The sequence below is a fragment of the Myripristis murdjan genome, chromosome 1, assembly GCF_902150065.1.
Source record: "Myripristis murdjan chromosome 1, fMyrMur1.1, whole genome shotgun sequence".
NCBI classification, from domain to species: Eukaryota; Metazoa; Chordata; class Actinopteri; order Holocentriformes; family Holocentridae; genus Myripristis; species Myripristis murdjan.
Window position 1 is genome coordinate 28673683 of NC_043980.1, and position 13266 is coordinate 28686948.

At 42.6% G+C, this 13266-nt stretch overlaps 1 protein-coding gene across 2 annotated transcripts in view; it reads right to left on the reverse strand.

The window, feature by feature from the left end:
• Window positions 1-13266, reverse strand: part of tll1 (tolloid-like 1) — a 51227-nt gene that overhangs the window by 7955 nt on the left and 30006 nt on the right. The window contains exons 11-20 of one of the 2 annotated variants that reach the window (XM_030056876.1): window positions 12761-12876; window positions 11564-11666; window positions 11332-11448; window positions 10063-10208; window positions 8526-8721; window positions 8267-8392; window positions 7220-7380; window positions 6239-6419; window positions 4922-5044; window positions 2358-2483 (exon numbers count right to left, since the gene is read on the reverse strand). In XM_030056876.1, coding sequence (XP_029912736.1) covers window positions 2358-2483; window positions 4922-5044; window positions 6239-6419; window positions 7220-7380; window positions 8267-8392; window positions 8526-8721; window positions 10063-10208; window positions 11332-11448; window positions 11564-11666; window positions 12761-12876 — 1395 coding nt within the window. The remainder of the gene's footprint in view (window positions 1-2357; window positions 2484-4921; window positions 5045-6238; window positions 6420-7219; window positions 7381-8266; window positions 8393-8525; window positions 8722-10062; window positions 10209-11331; window positions 11449-11563; window positions 11667-12760; window positions 12877-13266) is intronic. The other variant, XM_030056868.1, reaches the window with a different exon arrangement.

The following is a 13266-nucleotide window of genomic DNA, read 5'->3' on the forward strand; positions in this document are numbered from 1 at the left end:
ACCTGAATGGCAATGAATTGGGAAGGGTTAGCCTCGACTTCATGATCGTGACCGTTGATGAGAAGTCGCAATAGGGCTGCTATGGTCTTTTAAACAGTCAAGGGCCATTTTTGTGCTATGTGCGCACGAATCTGTGTGTGTGCTTGTCTTGGGATGGGGTGATGGGGGTACCGATGGTGGTGGGACGAGGGGGGCGTGTGCAGCACAACAAGAAGCATTCAGACGTGATGGTTTTTATTAGTAGCAGAACGTGAACCCACAGGGGTCTACAAGACCAAAACATCTTTGAAACACACACACTCTTTAACCCTATAAAGCCGCACGTGTCATATTTAAGACATGATTGTTTTCAGCCTTGTACATCAACTGTACAGCAAATTTTTACTGAAACATCGATAGGAAAAATGACTGAGTTGATGCAATGTGAAATTACTGAACATTTCATAATGTTTTTGTTTGTAAAACCGAGTTGAAAATGGCTTTATCAAATTTAACACAGCAGGTATATTGAGGTCATTTTCACCAAATTGGTCAAAATAATAAAAAGATAATACTAAATAATGGAAAAAGTGTTATTTTCTATGTTTCGAAGGAAAAGTGTTCTTTTATATGTTTGGAATTACCAATGTGCTAAAGAATTATGTATGAATTTTGTTTGTTTAAAAAAAAAAAAAAAAAAAAAAAAATCAAGCACAATTGCCTGATGTGCCAAATATGATACAAATTGAAACTCATAGCTGGGAATTGATATTTGATTTTTTTTTTTTTTTTTTTTTTTTGGCTGTTTAGTTGGACCAATAATGGCTCCAGTTTCAAAGAATTGGAATTTTCAGTCAATTATTTGACGGTTCAGGCTTTAGGGGGTTAAAGCGAAATGCGATGTAAACTTACAAAATAATATATTCAACACAGTTATCGTGCATTGTCAGATCACCCATGTGCAAACTCAGATCTTTGTACGCTGAATAGTCAAAGATCGAACTGCTGGAAAAAAAAAAACTCATTTCAATTTTCTAAATTTTCTGACAATTTTCTAAGGAAAAGTGCCATTGCTGTTTCTAATAAGAGTGTTTTCTATAACAGCAAGAAATAAATAAGATAAAAACGATCACAATTACACAACAAAAAGTGAATCATTTAAAAGTGCAATAATTCAAATAGTCGAAAACAAGAAGTGCTGACATACATGTTGCATGTGTGTGTGAGTCAGGTCAGCCACAAACCCCGACCATCAAATGCAGAATGAGTCAGATTTTACTGAAAAACAGTGAGTAAACTCAAAAAAAAAAAAAAAAAATCCCCCTCAATCAGCACTTATGAGCCACTAGAAGTGTGTGGTGGTGTGTGTGTGTGTGTGTGTGTGTGTGTCTACTGAGTCCCTGTCCTCTTCCTGTTCTTCTTCTTGTCATTTTGCGGAGCCAGCCAATGAGCAGCCAGATTGATAGCACGACATCCAGAAGGAGGATATGAAAATAAAAAGGAAACAAACTCGTCCCACAAACAAGAGAGCAGCTTTCACGCTCTGGTGAGAACTGAAGGAGAGGATGAGGATGAAGGGCGACGCGGTGTTGGCCTGTCTCTGTAGGACAGGTAGGCGCCGGCAGATCCGTTTTTTTCCGAGGAAGGCAACAGGATGAATGTCAGCGCCGAAACCTCGCTGCCATGTCGGGTTCCATCACCGTGGTGGGTTCCAGCACATCACACACATACACACTCACAAGCAAACTCATGTGACGGGGATAGGGCTGTCCATGAATGTGATGTTACTGGATCAAGCTGGTAACACACACACACACACACACACACACACACACACACAGGAAGAAGCGTTCCGTGCACTGCTTTCAAGCTCCCAGATGTTTGAAACTTGAGCCATTTTACGAGCAACACTGGGAAACTTTAGTGAGGTACGTGTGTGTGTGTGTGTGTGTGTCTGTGTGTGTGTGTGCGTGCGCGCGCATGTTTTCAAAAGTTCAACTTCAAAGAGCTGAATATAATATCTCAATTCAACAGTTAGGGTGTGTTTGTGTTTGTGTTTGGGAATGTGCTGGTGGCTTTTCATAAAATCTGTTTTCTTCATCTGTCAATGTGAAGCCTGTCTGTCTCACACACACTCACACACACACACACACACACACACTCATATCTATAAGTCAAATACCATTTTCCTCATATGGAAAGGGCCTGTCTTTTTCCACGTGCAGCGTGATGTGGATGGACTGACTAGGGGTGGTACGATGGCCGATGCGTTTCCTCATGCGTAAGTGTATGTTTGTGTGAGTGTGTTAGCACGTGCACATGCCCGCCCGGGTCCTTACGCCAGTGCGTGTGCGGGTGCGAATGCGAGCGAAACCCACCTTCCTTACAGTCGTGTTTGTTCTCGTGCAGCACGAAGCCGTGGCGGCACTGACAGACGTAGGAGCCCACCGTGTTGATGCACTCATGCTGGCAGCCGCCGTTGTCCTTACTGCACTCATCCTTGTCTGTGGAGACATGAGATACACACACACACACACACACACACACACACACACACATGCAACACATCAATCATGGGGGAGCAGCAGCAGAAAGAGAAAGAGGAGGGAGGAGGGTGGAGGAGGACATGCAGGGAGAAGACGGGAAGGATGAGACCTTAGGGAAGGGAGGAGAAAGAAAAGAAAATGGACAGGATGAGAAGGGAAGAGAAAGGGCAGCCTGGAGGAGAGGGAGGGGCGGACAGCAGGCAAAAGGCAGGATAGATGGAGAAATATGCTGTCAAAAGGAGAGGCACAAAGCAGAAAGGACCAGAAGGAAAGGAAATCAAATAGGAAAGTTTGGTCAAAGTTCAACAAGGGAAGAAAGATAATCGGGAATACAGAGAACACACGTCGAGAGGAGAAAGTCAAAGAAAAGAGTCGACTCCCCATCATCGAGTTTTACCCGTTAGCACTTTCAAAGGTGGAGATGCCCTCCCACCAGAAAACAAGTAAAAACGACACCGTGCTTATAAAGGAAGGCAGAGTGGAGGAAAGTCTCCACTGAAGAATTTGAAAAGTGCATATTAAAGTGCGACAGGATAAGAGGTTACACTTTCCCTCCGTCCATGAAGTGTTTGTAAATATGTTACCATATGATTAGCACATATAAGTTTAACCTTCAAACCAGTGAATTTACCGTTTTTGGTGTGCATGGTTTGGTATGCTTTCCAAAAGTGTGAATTCGCTTTTTTTAAAACATGCATACTACACGTTAATGATCTTATATGTGCTTGTTAGAAATCATTGTCATCATTATTAAACGATAAATGCTTCATTTGGGCGGGTTAAACTCAAGTGCTTCCCTCCAAAGACAGCAACAGAGCTCACTGTAGTTAGTGTGTATTTGTGTGTCTCCATGTGCATGTGTGTGTGTGTGTGTGTGTGTGTGTGTGTGTGTGTGTGTGTGTGTGTGCTGTTGGCCAGCAGCAGTGTTTTTTTGGTCACCTTCAGGGTCATGGCTACGGCTGCTGTGTGGTCTTGGCCCTGAGCGCCGCCTGACCATAACAGCTGTTTTCAGATCAGCTGTGCTCTCATCGAGTCAGGCCACAAACTACTGTGTCGGCCCGACGACGATGATGATGATGATGATGATGATGACTAAAAACTGATTTTGAGATGAGTTTTCTTGGCTGCACAGGCTCATACACACCATCTTTATCAGGTAAATGCATATCTGATCAAATTCACTGCAACAACAAGGACAGCGTGCAGGAATTATGAAACTGAAGTCCTGCAGCTACAGAGATTGTGTTGATACAATATGTTATGTGAAGATGCTGACATTGAAATATGGCCATAATGCAATACAACAATAACAATGCATGTGTGTGTGTGTGTGTGTGTGAGTGATTCCTGTAAAGAGATGTGAGATTAGACACAGACGCCTAGCCTCACCTCAACTCCAGAGCTTGTGAATCAAACTAGATCTGCTTTTAATGAAACTACTAAATCCTCCTCCCTCTCCCTCTCTCTCTCCCTCTGTCTCTCTGTGTCTCACTCGCTCTGTGTGTGTGTGTGTGTGTGTGTGTGTGTGTGTGTGTGTGTGTCTGATGTGGTATTATGGTGCTATTGTGGGCTCAGTCTCACCCTATCACAGGCTAAGAAGCTTTGCAGTTGATGCTACACAGTGCTCATTGTGGCTTTCTTCAGGTCAAGCACACAATGTCCACACACATACACACACACACACACACACACGCACATACACGCACACAGACGCAAAACACACAAACACATACAGACACACACGCGCACAACCAGGGATTAGTAGTGTGTGGGAGGCCGAAGGGACCTCCCTAAAGCTGCTGGCTGTTGGCCAACCAACAGCTATCCCTGGAAGTTTCTGACAACAATAGCCGAGCCAATCTCACAGCCGCTTTGACTACGTGCACCACACACACACACACACACACACACACACATTCATTTCTAAGTAACAAAAACATTTCTGAATCCAACTCAGATAAATAAGTGAAGTGCACGCGGTGCAGTTCCAGGTGTTAGTATCTATATGAAATCTGAAGAGCCAGTTCTACGTCTCTTCAAGCGGAAAGACCGTCAGCACACAAAAACAAAGTTGCCCTTTTAAGCTGATCATTTCTGCAATTTCCCTTTCAGTCGGTTAGTCAGAATATGAAAAGAGAAATCTGATTCTAGATCGACGCCTCAGGACAACTTCCTGGAATTGTTATTTCTTGGCGTTAATGTCCAACAAATTTATCCCTGCAACGGCGACTGGGGGAAATTTGTTGTCTTTTTATTTAGAAGGGAATCATGTTTCCCCGGGGAGGAGAATGAATGAAGCACAATGTCCACGCCCCCAAAATCAGGACCCATTCATTCTCTCCGATCACGTTTTTGACCAGAGCCAATCAGGGATGCCGATTGCGAGGCCACGTTACCTCTGACCTTCGCCGAGGTCGCCAGCTTGTTGTCGGTGCGGCCGTGAGCGGGGGAGCGGACGCGCTTAACGTCCTGGCACGACTCAAACACAACGACGCGCTCTCGACACAGTGCCAGCCTGTCTGAGGGAGAGAGGGCGAGGGACAGGGTGGGTACAGGAGGCTGCAGGTCGCCCTGACGCCCGCCGCAGGCTCAGGACGCTCAGAATGACACACAGACAGGCAGACAGACAGGCACTGTACAACACACACACACATGTATACACAAACATATAATGACACAGCAGACATGGGCAAATTCCACACAAGCAGCATTACAAGACTACAAATTTGACACGTAGGCTAAAATGGACCCCAAGAACTGTTTTCACGTACCATTAAAATTAAAAACTAAACTCTAATGTTTGAAATATACTTTGCAAGTGAAAACCTTGGCTATTCAAACTGATCAGTTCGACCTAAATGATCACTTTACAGACAATACTACACTGCTGCACTGTGCCAGTCTAATACGAGGCCAAGAATACACATCGATACTTTGGACAAGTGAGTAATTATTTCAAGATATATTTTTTTTTCCTGTAAAGGCATCACATATTAAAAGTGGAAGTATTTGTAGATCTAAAACAGTTTACCCACCTAAGAAGGAAATGTGTTATATTAAGTGTGTTATACGCACTGCATACACTACATCGATATATTTATATTGCTTTTATGTAGCATGTATATATGGCTTGCCTTGCTATTTCTGATCCTCTTTTAAAAAAAAAAAAAAAAAAAAAGCACTATTTTTACATTTTAAAATCTGGGGCACAGCAGGAGAATATTCCACTGCCACTGTCCTGACACTGTGTATGTGACAAATAATATTTAAACTTGGAAGTCTGCACATTTCAATAACCTGCAAAGCCGACATTTGTCTGTAGTGAAAACTTGACATTAGCCCAGACAGGACAAAGTGACATAACGGCACTTAGCGATGACAATAAATATTCATTAATGTTTATGACAGCTATAATGCTTTTTTATGACAGTGTCCTGTCAGTCTGGGTTAGGGTTTCTGACATCTTTGCCTACAGTGGTCCAGTATATTGACTGTACCCTGAACTGTGTGAAACTATGATTTCATGTGGTTCATATTCTACCGAAGAAGAGGCTGAGATGTTCTTTGTAAATCACAGTGAAAAAGTGTTTGCATTTCCTTTACACGTCCTTGTATGTCGACCACAAGCGAGACCTCAAAGCCTGGAGCAGAGCTGCACGTTCCTGCCCACTGCTGACAGACACACACACACACGTGTGTGAGAGGGGTGTTACCTGAGAAGAAGTGAGCCTTGAAGCCTTTCTTGGAGACGGTATTGTCGGATTTGAACTCAATCCTCATGTTGTTGTACTGAGAGGTGATGACCTCCGGGACCTCGGTGCCACAGTATTTCCCATGCAGCTTAGAGTCAGATGAAAGGCCACTTCGCACCTCCACGTAGTCATATTTACACACCTACACACACACACACATAAATCAGGCAACTATACATAGACATTTGAGTAGATGCTATTTTTTGTAATACTGTGTCGACTGTATTTATTGCATTGCATTTTTAACTGAGTGCACTGTGCTGCATCTGTTGTAATAAGCTGCTATGGCAGTTCTGAATTAAATTGTTTCTAGTCAATTTGTCCCATGGTTTAATGCAAATTGTATATTTTATCACCTTGAGCTCTGATTTTTCTTTAAACACCTGAATAGCTTAACACTTACAGCTTAAAAAATATTTTGGTCTCATACATATTGTGTATCTGCTAGTTGCAACACTTCACTGAAACTGCATCGCACTTATATGGAGTGAAATATTCAAAACCAAGATGCCACTGTTTCAAGTCTGCTCCATTACATCAAATAGAAAATATCTTGACGTCTTGGGTATCTTTAAATACATATTTCCCTGTAATTCACCCGGACATATTTGGTATCTTTGGAAACATTGGAATCTCCACTAGAATTTAAAATAAAGTTCTGTGGGTTTGAACAAAGCTCAGCCACACAGCTCGCATTTGTGATGATGAACCCACCGATGGGACCGGCAGGGCTGAGGGGAAATTGGAATTTGTAAAATAACATATGTACATATGACATATGTAAAATATGTTTTTATACATTTTCAGTCAAATGTCACAAGTAACTAGCACACAACACACCTCTGCAATGTGTCTGCATTACATTTTGTTGTGTTCATTTATTTTAGCACACTCCTTTGGCTGTAATTAACAGAAACAATAACAACAAAGACACACACTCACCTCGTTGCCCTCCAGCTCGAAGGCCTCAAACTGCATGGAGATGCGGTACTGAGTGGGAGCGACCACCTGCCACACACAGTTCTTGTTGGGCGGGTACTCTTTAGGCCAGCCCGGGGTGCTGATGGTCCCGTTCAGCTTGGAGAGGAGACCACCACACGCCGCTGAAGAACACACACACACACAAATAAGAGACACACAGTTATGTAGGAATGCATTTACATTACACATGTAACAATTCATTCATTGCATTAAGGCACTGATTATAAACGATGGCAACTGAACTGCATCAATCAGCTTAAATCACTGTACTGAAATGAAATGCTTTGAATCAAATCGTTCATGATTCTGAATTCATGTTTATTTTCTATTTTCTCTCAAACAAAAGTAATTCTGATTTCTGAATTCTGGCACCTCATAAGAAAAAGGACAGTGTTACATTACTGCCTGTGCTTATTTAATAGATGCAACCTTAAACTCAACTGAATCATCCAAAAAAAACAATCACTGTAAAGCCAAAGATTCACACCCCTTACTTTACATACATTCACGAAACAGCAGCACACGCTTAACGAACAGTTTAGATTTATTTCCAGACGTGGATGAATGAAACAATAAAAACAACCAAAAAACAACAGCTTTGATATTATTGCAGTAATCCCACCATGCTAACATAACTGTGCCTGCCTCAGATGTGGTGTGTTAGTTGCTGCAGCTGTTTCAGTATGTGGGTCATTACTGGTATTTAATCTATTTTGTGGGATGAAAAGACCTTCATGGCATTTTTGGCTTTGGAACAACAAGGCTATGTGGCTTTGTGTTGAAAAGATGTTTTTTCCTGTTGACGGTTGCAGTTCGGATGTTTTGTTTTTTCTGTTGAGTTCGACTCATATCCTACACACACACACACTCACACACATACTGTATGTAGAGGCCGACACAGAAACCCACACACACATTGACGCTCACACATGACGCTCTTTGTTTCCGCTGCCTCTGCTGCTGGCACAATGACTTTGACATTCCAGACACACACTCACACACACTCACCTTCACAGCTCTTCTTGTCGGGGGCTAGTTCATAGCCTGGGTCGCAGGCACACTTGAAGCTGCCGAGAGTGTTTACACACCTCTGTTCACATCCACCATTGTCTGGCTTGGCACACTCATCCTCCTCTAAAAAGTGCAAACATCAAAGCAAACTTTCAAACACACAGAAATGTAAAAAAAACAAAAAAAAAAGGATCTTGGTTAAATAGCCTGTGAGAAAAAACACTGTCCGCTGACCGTCACACACACACACACACACCTTTAAAGAAGTTAGCAGCGAATCCAGCCTTGTTGACGGTGCCGTCTGAGACAAACTTCATCCAGAGGGTGTGTGAGGTAGAGCGCACGTCCTCGGGTTTGTCGTAACCGCAGAATCGACCAATCAGAGGGCTCGTCTCCAGCGGGCCATCTCGCACCTCCAGGTAGTCGTAAGCGCAGCTGTCATGCCTTTCGATCTACACACACAAACATCCACATGTGCGCAAATACACAGTAAGAGACAAGACCACCACCACCATCACCACCACCATCATCATCATCATCATCATCCTCACTGTTGTCACCACAATGAACCTTTACAGCAGGAACAGGTCACAGGTGACTGACGTCTGCCACCTACACCTGCCGTCAGGACGCTGACTCTGTCATGGTTTCCACATGGAAACAGCCAACAAGGTCCAGACCGACGGATGACTCATCTACAAATCAGGCTCATTTGAAGTATTTTTTAATTAAAGGCGCTGGAGTGTTGAGTCTAACTGTGGTGCCTTCATCATAACAACATCACCAAAACAACAGCCAAGAGCAAAGAGAGATCCCCAAGTGACACTGGAGGACAGAATAGGAATAGAATAGTTAGCAATAGAATAGAATAGAATAGAATAGAATAGTTAGCAATAGAATAGAATAGAATAGAATAGAATAGTTAGCAATAGAATAGAATAACATAGAACAGAATGGAATAGAATAGTTAGCAATAGAATAGATTAACATAGAACAGAATAGAATAGAATAGACCAGAATAGTTAGCAATAGAATAGAATAACATAGAATAGAATAGAATAGTTAGCAATAGAATAGATTAACATAGAATAGAATAGAATAGAACAGAATAGTTAGCAATACAATAGAATAACATAGAATAGAATAGAATAGAATAGAATAGTTAGCAATAGAATAGAATAACATAGAACAGAATAGAACAGAACAGAATAGAATAGAATAGTTAGCAATAGAATAGCATAGCATAGAATAGAATAGAATAGTTAGCAATAGAATAGAATAGAATAGAATAGAATAGAAGTAAGCTGGGGGCTGGGGGCTGTGCAGAGTGAGAGGAGCCTGATCTCAGTGCCTGTGAAGATGAAAGGGTGAACCCTGTGTAGATTAACTCTTTAATGGGTTCAGATGCTGGGGTCACTCAGCGTTCAGTAGCATTTTTTACAGCATTAAACCTGGACTTCACCTGACACCCCCCCCCCCCCCCCCCCAACACACACACACACACACACACGCTCTCTCTCCCACTGTCTCTCTCTCTCTCTCTCTCTTTCACGCACCCATACACACCACAACCTTTATTAACTTTCGAGAAGCAGCTACACAAGTGTGAAATTTGACCCAGACATTCCTAAGCGCACACACACACACACACATATACACACATACACACACATAAAGGCAGACAGAGAGAGAGAGAGAAATAGAAAACAGGAGGGAGACACACAAACGCACACACACACACACACACACACACACACACACACACACACACACAAGCAGAGAGCATGAGTCACCTCGAAGGCCTGGAAGCTGAGTCCGACATTGTATCCCTCGGACACCGTGATTCTCCACACACACTCCTTGGAGGGCCGGTAGTCATCAGGATAGTTGGGCGACTGGATCTGTCCTGAGTCCTTGCTGATGTCGCCTCCACAGATCGCTGCACAGCACGGGGGAGACGGAAAACACACACAGGGAGACTGAGTGATGAAGATGGACTAGCATGGACTGCATTAATTAGGAATACATTACTTTTACGCTGAAAATTGGCATTTTTTATATATTTAAAACACATTCCGTGCATGTATGAATTATGACAAGCCCAAAGGATGCTTGTGGCATAAACAACCATCAAATCTGGAACTTACCCTTGTCCCATTATAGAAATGGGTTTATGGTAGTATATATTTGATGTTTGACTAAAAAGACCAAGCTCTCCATTAAAAAGAAAATCTCCTTAGCCATATAACTTCTCATGAACTCCTTTCAGGCTCAAACAAATGCCTTGCATTGTCTTGTGTTTTAACGTTTAAGATAATCAATGTGTTTCCCTTGTAAACACACTTTGTTTTGTTTACATTCAAAATGTATAACCCAAAACACATTGTGCCTGTCCTTGAGGCCCAGTAAACATGCTGAATGCATTTCCCTCGACCGCAAAAAGACATGTGCAAAGCCTTAATCTGGGATTTTAAAAGCTGCATTGTTGGCGTCAGTGTGTGCGGCATGTCGCCTCCCTGCTCATGGCGCTTCGGGAGGACACCTTGCATAAACACAAACAGGGACCCGCTTTCCCTCGTGTGCACTAAAGCGCCACCAGTGGATGAATTTGAAGTACAAGCATGTAATTATGGTAAAGTCGAGATACAATGAAAACCCTTTTATATCACATCCCTACTCATATTGTGCATCTATTTAACAAAATATGCCAAAAAAAAAAAAAAAAAAAAAAATCTGTTTCTTTGTATATCAAAATACAGTCATTTTTCCCTCCTGTAAAAAAATATGACGTGCGTTTACATAAGCATGGACCAACCAGTTTCAAGCAATAATATCATGACATCCACCAATCCGTCAGTCACTCTTTGACTATCAGCAGCCCACTTTTCAAGGTTCAAATCAAACGTCATGTCCTGCCTGTCTATCCTGTTTCACTTGCAAATACATCACCATACGGAAGTTAGACACTCAAAATGCTATTTCATCTGGACTTCAAGCCGCTGTCTTCTGGTAAAAAAAAAAAAAAACTATTGTAAACAGTATATCTATGATGAACGAGGTACCTTCGTAAATGGCAGCGAAGCCTTTCCCCACCCAGTTGCTGCTGCTGCGGAACTCAATCCACATTCTGCTCTCAGTGGAGACCAGGACCTCAGGAACCTTATCGCCACAAAACCTGCCTGTAAAACACACACACACACACACACACACACACACACACAGAGCTCAGTCATTCCACGCACCAGTTTCAAAATACATCTGCAAACCCATGTGCCGGTCCTCTCCTGATCTCACCTAACAGCGGAGCTTTCCTCCAGTATCCGTCTCGAACCTCGATGTAGTCATACCAGCACAAGCTGCTCTTGTACAGATCCATGGTGGTGAAATTGAGAACAATCTGGAAAACAGCAAAAAATAACAGTTTATCTCCAGTGATGTAACTTAAAGAACTTGTGCATCTACTTGAGCACTGTACATTTTTTGAGTATCTATATTTTTCTTGAGTATTTGTTGTTGTGTTTTTTTTTTTAAACTTGTGACTTTTGACTCCGCTGTAACGTTTTTCGTCACCTGGTACTTTAAGCATAACTTTGAAGTCATCTGATGAATTATTTTTATTTTCTAAAATGTGACTGGCGGGACGCTGCGTTTCTCACAGGAGGAAAAACAATCACAGTACACGCCCGCGCTCACGCTTTGATGTAAAAGCAGAAATACATCATTCAGTTCTGTGAAACCGGCGCACGCAAGACATCCACTTTCAAAGTAAAATGCATTCATTCCATTTTAATTGCAAAGCACAAACCACTAGCCCGGCGGTGGTCAGTACATTTATGCAGCAGAGTGGGTCTACGAGCAAGTCAGCGCATTCATCAGATGGTTTCAAAGATTTACAAAGTCAATCTGTAAATACATCATGAAAACAACGCAGCAATGCACTGATACTGCGTTGAAAGAATTTGGACTTTTGAATGCTTAAGTATTTTTTTTTAAAGTACGTACACCAGTGCTTAAAATTAAATAAAACTTGGATGGAGCAGCTTTCACTTGTAGTGGAGTAATATTTGGCTCCACTGATGGAGTTGTGTACTTTGTCCACCGCTGCATATCGCGGGGTGGATGGATGTGATTAGTTCAGGTCACTCTGATCTTTGCACTTGAGAGGCAGGACTAGGAGAACCAGGAAGGAGAGGAGGGTGTGTGTGTGTGTGTGTGTGTGTGTGTGTGTGAGAGAGAGAGAGAGAGAGAGAGAGAGAGAGAGAGAGAGAGAGAGAGTGGTGTTGTTGGGGGAAGGGGTTGGTACCTGTAGGTGAAGGCATAATCAATATACAGCCATTCTGTCAGCAGTCTCTTGTTGTTATTGGCTATATAGTTGCATTCACTGCACTTCAGGGTGCTACTCTGTGTGTGTGTGTGTGTGTGTGTGTGTGTGTGTGTGTGTGTGTGTGTGTGTGTGTGTGTACGTGCGTGCGTGTGTGTGTGTGTGTGCACCTTTTCTCCAGGTGTAACAGATATTCTCCAGACACAGTGTGTGTATGAAGGGTATCCGTTGGGGTAACCGGGAGACGAGAAGTTCCCTGTCGACTCTTGGAGCGTCTCTCCACATGCTGCAAAGCCACACACACACACACACACACACACACAGGCACACACACAGGCACACATTCACAGATAAAGTTACAATTCTGTGGTAAGTCCTGCTGTTGTTCATAATACCTCAGCTGTGTATTCATATTCATCATTGCCACATCACTAAAGAGCACATGGCTCTCATGTTTGTTAATGTTGTTTTCTGTGTGCCAGAGACCCAAGTTCACTTTACCAAAAAATTTAAGAAAGTAGACATTTAGGAAGCAAAATAATAGCTTCCTGCACCGTGTGTGTTTGCTTGTCTGATTGCCCTCGCAGATGAACCCAAGAGAAACATCCTCCGCAGACTGCTGTCTCTGGCTTCTTTTGGCTTTGCATGATGGGAGGTTATGTGCGCTTGCATGTTC